The sequence below is a fragment of the Rhea americana genome, unplaced genomic scaffold (assembly GCF_003343005.1).
Source record: "Rhea americana isolate MKP2758 unplaced genomic scaffold, rheAme1 scaffold_1, whole genome shotgun sequence".
In the NCBI taxonomy this organism is placed as follows: domain Eukaryota; kingdom Metazoa; phylum Chordata; class Aves; order Rheiformes; family Rheidae; genus Rhea; species Rhea americana.
Genome location: NW_028185038.1, coordinates 12,699,370 through 12,708,815, shown reverse-complemented (window position 1 = coordinate 12,708,815; position 9,446 = coordinate 12,699,370). Strand labels below are relative to the sequence as shown.

Sequence of the window (9,446 nt, the reverse complement as noted above, 5' to 3'; positions counted from 1 at the left end):
GGGGGGGGGGGAAGGTGTTTAGAGGGAGCATTCAAATGACCCAGCTTCAGAGTCCCACAATGTAGATGACATTCCCTCCAAGTCATGCATGCAAAGGAAAGGAGAGGAACTGCACTCCAGGGGGCTGATTTCTTTGCACTGATATAAATGAAACCCAGATGGTTAGCTCAAATGTACCCATCTGAGGCTCAGCAGAATGAACCCCTAGGTACCTAGCCGAAGAGGAATAGAAACAGCCCTTATGTAAATTCAGAGAGGCAATGGAGGCAGAAAGTGGCAGTGTAGGCGACTGAATGAAACCTTTAATAAGGTTTAAAGCAATGCAAAAAAAACAGGCCATGAAAGATGAGCACAGGAGTGGAAATCAGATCGATGTTCTGTTACCATCGCTGTACRTGTCCTCTGGGCCACAGCTTCCATCATCTGAACCAAGGAGAGGCACCATTAATATTTACAAGAGCACTGCAAAACTTTGCCCTGTCAGATGAAAGATTAGGTGCTACGCAAATAGCTGAAAGYGCAGGTGGTAGGGGAGAGATACCTTGTGTTTTCCACTTCTCCAGATCTCATCCACTTTGAGCTTTCTCCCATTGGTATGTACTGAAAAAAAAAAATCAAACTCTGCCTCCCACTCTTCACCTTACAGATACCAGTACTGATCCTATGGAAACCGCACTACTGTACTGTACTGAGGTACATTTCCTACCCAGTCACCTTACTCAGTTCATTACTGCAGTGCAAATGACAATTCTRCATCTAATGAAGACATTTTAAAATTATGAATGACAATTTACGGCCCCTGTAACAGCAGCCAAGGTACTTCTTTCCACAGAGCTATGGTGTGACACAACCAACTTGCATATGGCCATRGGAGTACAAACAAAGTGAAGATTCRTCATCCATGATCCATCCATCATGAAGATTCCTCTAAAGCAGACCTGTGCTTGCAAAAGCTACATGGCACAATGTATTAGCTCAGTGCAATCCAAGAAAGCATACAAAAGGAAGATCGTATTTTTTTGCTGRACTTGCTACAAAAGCAGATCAAACGCCCTCCACTCTGTTTTATTTCTGGAGCTGGAATGAAATATCAAAGGATAATCCAAAACACATTTGGACATGCTTGAGGAAGGAGAGCACAGGGCAGTATCTCCAACAGGCCAGAGAAACCTGTCCCTTATTAACTCCCTATTCTTTCTTACCTCCCCCACATCTGACAGCTCCTGGAGCAGATCCAGCATCGTTGCATCAGCAGTACTGCCAGGATCTATTCCACATGCTGAGCAGTTTCTGAAGGAAAAAGCATTTCCTGACATCTGTTCTGAATTCACTGCTCCTCTCCTCCTCCCCCATTTCATTTCACCCYAGCACTTCTCTGTCTCCCTTTCCATCAACACCTGTCCCTGGCTGACCAGGGCTCATCATTAAGAGCTAAGCATTTTCAGAGAGAATTCATCACCCACACCTCTTCTTGCCTTCTTCCCCCCATCACAGGTTTTCTCAGTCTGCTGTTAGYATAGGATTTTGCTCTTAGTTCAATTTTGTAAGGCATGGAACAATCTGATCCTAATCCAGCAAATCATTTGAGCAGGTACTTGCTTTTACATATCCAGGTTTCCCTACTAGAACCACAGGCCTACTAAATTAAAAGCACCTTTGCAGGGCCGAACCCAAGACCAGGCTCATTACTACTTTCTTACTGCCTTTTTTGAACAGAGCTGTCACAGTGCTGATAATTTCAAGGGTGAATTTTGCCTGGTGCATTTTTAAAAAGTTAGCAGAACAGAGAAGGATTTCCACAATTATTTAATCTCATCATACATTTTCCGTACACTGCCTTACCTTGTATTAGCTAAACAGCTACACAGTCCTTTTAATTTTTTTCTGTGATAAAAAACATTCAAGTGATAATAGGAAGGTTTTTCTGCCTCTGTCAAAATGATTTGCCAATAATTTTGCACATATAGACACAGGTGAAGTTTTAAGGAATTAAGTCTTTGTGATCTTGATAGTTCCCCCTGCACTGCAGAACTTTAAATAACCTGGATATCTCACTACAGTCCCCAAGGTTTTGTTTTCAACAGGACATAACAGACACCACTGCATATTCCAAGCATGTAGTAGATTTTATTAAGCATAACTTTGGTTCTAAGTACYCCACCCTCATTTTTGTAATACCTTTAGTTAAAAACAATTATACAAGAGCAAATACAAAAAATATTAAATTATGAAAACAAATCCATTAAGGCTCCCTTTTTATATTTATATGTATTTATATATGTACACTCAAACAAGWGCAGATATTAACAGAAAGTTAAAGTCACAAAGATTCTAAAAATTTACTACTATACTATCAAAAGCAAGAGAGTTTTAAAAAAGTACTGCCTTATTAAGAGGCAAAAGTGGTAAAAGTGAGCCACTTTTAAATCAGGAAGATTTCTCATTGAAGCATTTGCAGGATTGCTTCAGAATTCACATAGTTAAAGAACAGACCAACAATTGCTTGCTGTAGCTGGCAAGCGGTTTCTTACTTGAGTAGCCGCACAGGACACTTGTGGTATGACTAGCTGACCACCCATTTAAGGGTTGCACATTCTAGCCCAATCCTGATTCTAAAGACAAGCTTTTGCCTGCCAAATCAACACAAAAGTGACATGAATTCCTAGACTACAAGATCAGCAGAAAAAGTGCTCTAACAAACACAATGTCCTATTCATTTTTTTTTTGAGAATTGCAACTGAAAACAAAAATCTTCTTCAYGCTGTACGTACAAGGCTGTTTTCTGGCTCCCTGTGTTTCAGAAGGAGAAACTCTGCCTTGAATCGCAAGCCAATATGAAGAGAACGCAGAAAGCAGCCATCGTTAAAGGGCCCAGTCAACAGTCCCCCCAGCACGGGCTCCGCTGCCATCTGGATTACCCTCCGCATCATTCATTTCACTGTGTATGCTCAGGAGGATTGCCATGTTCATTGAGAGGAAATGGCAAAAAAGAAATGGTCTTATCAAGCCAAAAGAGAGCTTCTCCCCAGTTTCCAGAGATTTCCATAATGAACAGAAGGCAATTGCAGAGTGGAAACCAACAACTATTAAGAAGTTCAGTAGGCAGGGAATGGCTAAGATAAAACGATAGTGGCATGGAAACGTAGCATACAGTGCTGCCTAACAATCAACAACACGAAACAAATTCAATCAGTGCAACTGAACAACGTGCTGCCAGAAATGAAGATCCTCTCCTTCCAGAGGAAGGAAGGGAGGGAGGGAAGAAATCTGCAGCAGCTAAGGAGTTCCTTTGTTGAGAAAATACATAGGAGAGGCTTATGTTTGGCCACAATCTGAACAGTCTGGTAGACGATCTTCACATTTAATCTTCTAGACGTGAGTCATGCAAATCTAAGTCAATGGCAATACACTTATCACAATTTAATTTACTCTTAATCTGATTGTGTCCTCATAAGAAATGCTTGGATCTTAACAAATGGAATGCTGTATCTAGGAGACATTGCTAATTGGGAGCATTTTGTCCCAAGTGCTAAGCTGAAATTGTGTTTAAAATATCCAATATCTACTGGAAAGGCAAAAGAAACTAAAAAACAAATAAACCAACCCTCCCCCATCACCTTTACAACACAAATACGCCACTGTTGACATTAATAAAAAGTGTTCTCAAGCAGTTATGTTCAATGCAATTACAAAGTAGAAATTATTTTGTTTAACATCCTAAGGCAAAGACTACGAGTAGATCCTCAGCTGGCATGGATGAAGACAGCTTCAGTGAGAGCAAAGAATGTGCCACTCAAGGAAGATGAGGATTTCTCCCCAACCTCTCAGGATAAGTTAGCTGCACCCACTTGCACTGATTAAGAATACAATTCTATATTCTTACATGAGTAATCTGTTCCCCCCCCACTCCTCATCCCAGGTTTTCCTGGGTAACTAGTAGTCATAAGCATGAAGGATCAGATCTGCCATCCCTATGCAAGATGAGTAGTAGTTTATTCAAAGGCAAGTCACAAAGGCAACTTGTAGAAAGGCAGAAGGTGACAGAATTGGACCCTAAAACTCAGTGATAACACATTTCCCTTCTTTCTTGAGGCACGAGGACGGATGGGATAAAACGAATTTCATTTTATGCCTCACTTCAGAGGGAAAAAAAAATCCCTTTCAGTGGACTCCAATGATTAGTTTTGCCTGGTTTAAACACTGCTGCAGGGTTTTAACACTGTTGCAGGAACTGCAACAAGTGCCTGGAAGAGCTAAGAAGAACCTGATGACAGAATCAAATGTGTGTGTTCAATCCCAGGAAATAAATTTAAACACTACTAAGTCATGTGTTAACACTATATTCAGATCAGCATGTCCTTGGAGGAGAAAGGCCACAACAGCAAAGTAGGATTTCAAAATGAAAACTATAAGACATATCCTTTTGCATTAAGAAATGACAGAGCTAAATTCACAGGCACAAGCCTGTACACAGTATTGTAAGGGAAAAGTTTAAAGAAGGAGAGAAATCAGCTTGGTGATTTTCCCCAGTGGGAGGATCATCAGATTTCTGCTCTTTCATAGCCCAAATTCAACATTCTCATCAGGGAGAACTGGTCTTTAAGGTTACTTAGCTGTTCATTGCTGGTGAATTTTAAGCATTCTTATCTCCCCCACACCTATCTATCCTGGCATGGGTGGGCAGCGATGATCGAAATACCTCATTTCCTCCCAGATTTGATCCAAATTTGAATTAAATGCAAATTATTGTGGCTATACACAAGCATGCAGGGCACAGCAAAAGGATTTTTGTTTTGTTTTAAAGCAAAATATAATCTGGGTATCTCCATTAAACTAGGATCACAAGAGATAAAGCAGTGCAACACTGAAGAAGTTTCTCTCGTGTCCCTGGTTAAAATCTCTGAGTACGCACTTCAGACTGGTCCACAACACCGAATTGACAAAGAGACTCCTTATCCATTGGTCTCAGGACTGCGTTTGGCAAGTCAATCTGTTTATGTTACAGTCTTTTTAATCCATACGTTCCAGGAATTAAAGAAGGGAAAAAAAAAAAAAAAAAATCTGTTCTTCGGCAAGTGTCACCTGGATGCTTTTATTCTCTCTTTTCAGGGCAAATCCGAGACAACCTGCAGAAGCTTCTCTGCAATCACCACCGGAACATTGGAAGTCTAAGCAGGAGCTGGCTCTAGGAGTCTGGTGCTTCTGCTGTTTCCTGGACCGTCCTCCTCAAGTTGCCTTTGACTTTGACAAATTCAGGTGCATTTTCCTGCTCTTCTTGAATCTTCTGTTGCTCAAGTTCCAGCTTAAAATGGATTCATATGTAAGAAATATTGTAAATAAAATAGATCATTGAAATACAAGACCAAAAAAAAAAAAAAGAGATTTCATTTTAGACAGAGACATTTGACCCCAATAACTGGCTGTGCAAAACATTTTAAATTGCTTCCTTTCTTCTCATCATGGAAAAGAAAGTTGTAATTCTTTGGGAGTATCTGTTTTCATAAACTATCAATCTTTTCAAATCCTCGGCTCCAGCTCATTCCACCAGGCCTGCAAACACCTTTGCCAGATGGACAAAAACCCTGCTAGTTCAGTAAGAGAGTAAGATGAAGCATTTTTGAAGAAATTCTTAGACATCCTTATKAAAGAAATAACAATAGTTCCCTTCTCTAGCTATTAGGGCAAGACAAGAAGAATCTGTCTCATGGAGAACACATATGAACAGCTATTACTGAGCACACTTGCTGAATTCATTTCTGAGTGTCTAGGTATGGATTTAGGCAGCTAACTTAAGCATCTTCTGGTATATCTGCTTTGTCTATCACAGTATCAATATAAATTCATCAACATAAATAAGAACCCTCCTTGGCCCCATTGTTTTTTCAGTGCCGAGAGTCCATTCACTGACATTTTTGACCCAGCTGGAGCTTCTGTCCATGTAGACACTCAAAGTTATCCATGAAGTGAGACACTATRTTCTGCAAGGCAAGGCTTTACGATGCCAGCACGGAACACTGTGCATAGATTGCACGGAATAAAGATGGCTTACCTGCCTTCACTGAGGACTGCTAAGTTGGCAGAAAGGAAGAAAAAACTTTTTAGAAAACTAAGAGAGAAAGTAATCCTGAAAGGAGCTTTTACTATGAACACACCAAGGTCTCTCTGATTAATGGGAACTGTGTACTGCTCAGCTAAATAATTTCTCCTCTGTCTCTGGCTCATTGACAAGGGTCATGCCTTGTTACAGTAAATCATGGCAATGTTCTTCCATGAATCATGTTGTCAATTAATGTCACTCCTACAATGCTTGCAAAGTCACAACATTGCCTGCAATGGGCGAGCTTTTCCTCTTCTAAGAGAATTTTCTATTCTACATATGTCCTTGGATGGCTCCAGTTAAAGTCGGGCATCTTCCTATAATCAGGATGATTTGAAGTTGGACTCACCTTTTTAAAAGCAGAGGAGGAAAGCAACAAGAGGATACCCTTGAAACTACAATAGCTTTCTTCTCTCCAAAAATARTTCTACATCTAATTAAAGAACTATAATTAAAAAACCCAAACTTTATCCTATTCAAAATGATTTATAGTCCAATTATTATTTAATTATTTGGCTTAATTGATTTCTGTTAAGAGCAACAGTAGATACTGTTTTAAAGCATTCTTTTATTTAAATATAAATGCAATGCCTCTGTAGAGCGAATTCCTTGATGAGGCTTTTTCACTGTGGATATGTTTCCTCGTGTGTACACAAAGCGCCTTAAGAGGCTCAGAGACCTTTGGCTGGCTCTATACATAGCAATAAGCGTCACTGCAATGGACTGCAACTCCACATCATCTCTGTGCTTAGGGTCTGAGGATTTTTTTTTTCCCACTTGAAAAAGCCTGCCAATAGACTCAAATTTTATAAGGCTACAAAAAGTCTGTTTTAAGTCACCTAGTCTGACATAATTCAGAGCAAAGAACCAATTGATTTTTTATTCATTAAGTATATAGTTTTGAGGTACAGCAGTCTAACATTCATTTTCAGTGGATCATATCTTAATTTAAAGGCTACAAAGCATGAATAATTCACCATCGTTTCAATGGTCAGATATGGTAAGCACTCCACACACATTCCTGTTGTACAGAGCAGGATTCATTTGACCACAGGCAGACACCTTTATGCAGTTCCTATATAACCAGAAAGAAAGGGGTTCAATGTGATTTGATTCATCCAAAAAGAGATATTTGCATTTGATCAGATGAATTCTGCCACAGAACAAGTTGCTGCTTCTTTCCTATCTGCAAAGGGAACCCATCTCACCTGCTCCAGTTTCTGCTGCCGTTTCAGTAGCTCTATTTCCAGGTCTGATTTCTTCTTCTGTGCTTCTTCTTCTTTTTGTTGTTTAATAACTTGATCTCGTTTTCTCTTCTCCATCACCTTTTGCAGCTCTGGTTTGTTCTGAGGTGCAAGACCCCTTGAAGTTTAAATGAGAAGWGAGGGGAGAAAATAGGGAAGAAAGATCACTTGTGATAAGCAGAAATTCATACGGAATTGTAGGCATGTTTTCTCAAATTAACTTATGCATCTTTAGGTACATTAAAGAGAAAAGAAAAATATGCAGATATTGTAGTGGCCTCTAACCAAAATCCTCGGTTGGAATTTTAGCGTATTAYTCTGAAGGATATTTTCTTTTCACATGCATGCTAGTACTTCTCCCAGATAATTCACTGTCTTGTTCTCATCTTCAGTCTTCCCTCTGTTCTCTCCGTTCCAGAGGAACAGATTTAAAAACTACCTCAAATGAAGATACTGTCTCAGCTAGCAATAAAAAATTAGGAGAAACTGCATCCTTCGCTGGCCAATAATTTGGAGAAATTGTGTCCAGAGAAGTTTGTATGGGCAGAACACGAGAAGTGATCTCCATTTGGATTTTATCACATTGCTCCTGGAAATTGAGGATTCTGTCCTTCCTTCAAAATTTGAGAATGGTAGTTATGGCTGGCTGTTAAGCTACTTCCACTCAGAGTGGTGAGGGTTGCCAGGCTAAACTCAAAAATCACACACACACACACACACACACAAAAAAAAAAAAAAAAAAAAAAAAAAAAAAAAAGGCTGAAACAACAGAAATCTCAAATAAAAAAGTTGCATTCACTTTGGAGACCAGAAAAAGGGTGGCTGTTTCTACCCCTTGCAAGATTTTAGCCAGTACATTGATTGATTCTTTCAAGTCTGCTCAGGGCAAACCATTCTCTGAGCCAACCATTCTAAAATGACAAAGTTTACTCTTTGGAAAGATGCATGACTATTTATACACACACACACACACTTATTTTTTTTTTGTGACTTCAGCTATTTCTTGCATCTCTCTTATGCTATTAACCTTTCATAATTTGTTATAAGATTCAGAGATACCCCCATTATTCAGATAGTAGTATCACTTAAGTCTGAGCAGAAAGATCTGAAATTTGCTTTTGTTACTGTCTCCTTCCCTGTGAAGACTAGTATCCGAAAACATTCAGCATTTTTTTTTTAACATCAGCCATTTTTAATTTCAACTTTAAGAAATTCAATAATATGAATTAACTTCCATGAAGCAGATTTCTACCCTTTCCTGCTTAAGATTTCTATGGTGGCCTAATTCTTCTATAATACAACTATCTGACAGCACATCCAATAATGTATTAAAAAGTCATTTTACCATGATATCTGTGAATGACTACATGTTATGCAATACTCTATTCTTGTTCATATACTGTCAGCAAGATCAAATATTTAGCAACACCAAATGCTCTTCTGTATCCTTCATAATCTATCTCATGGTCTAAATGCAACAAAAGTCACAGGATTTTGTTAATGCTTTATGTTTCATGCTATTTTTTTATGCATTAAAATGGTARTTAAAATTAAGACAAGCAGAGAAAAGCTGGAATGACCCTTTTTACCATTAATATTGGGGGAGAGAGTGCTGAGTCAATGCAAATTTCCATGCTAGTGAACATTGACCAAGATGGCGAGGAACCAAGTGCAAGCTGTAACGTAACATTGCTCATTCCTGGTTTCTCTGGTAAGGTTGCCCATATAACAAAGCAGAGGCACAGCAGTGATTTAGATGTGCTGTRGCAAGAGGGACTACTATCAGCTGCAAAAAATAAAAATAAGTACAACCTCCCAGTCAGATCTGSGATAGAACTGTAACTTCAAACCCGTTTTCACTCTTATCTTTAAGAAAAAGCAACAAACAGGCTTCTATTGCCTTTTAGTGGTTGTTCTGGTTAAATAAAAGATCATAAAGCTTAGGTATAAATTAAGCAAAGTGTGTTTTAACACCAGTTAGTTGATAGCATTAATATCTGGAAGGAACAGGAGCAATGGCCTGCAGAGCTAAGAGTGACTGCTAATAAGTAAAAATATACTAGCGATCAGTGCTTAAAGTTACCTTTACCTTCATCTTTGTGTAA

General features: G+C 39.0%; 1 protein-coding gene across 6 annotated transcripts in view; it reads right to left on the bottom strand.

Annotated features, from left to right (window-relative positions):
• Positions 1-2,107: 2,107 nt before the first annotated feature.
• The window catches only part of FAM107B (family with sequence similarity 107 member B), a 136,777-nt gene continuing 129,438 nt past the window's right edge, over positions 2,108-9,446 (bottom strand). For all 6 annotated transcript variants that reach the window (XM_085299028.1, XM_085299072.1, XM_085299055.1 and 3 more), the window contains 2 exons: positions 7,306-7,459; positions 2,108-5,302 (listed from right to left, as the gene is read on the bottom strand). In XM_085299028.1, coding sequence (XP_085155154.1) covers positions 5,186-5,302; positions 7,306-7,459 — 271 coding nt within the window. In that variant the 3' untranslated portion in view covers positions 2,108-5,185. The remainder of the gene's footprint in view (positions 5,303-7,305; positions 7,460-9,446) is intronic.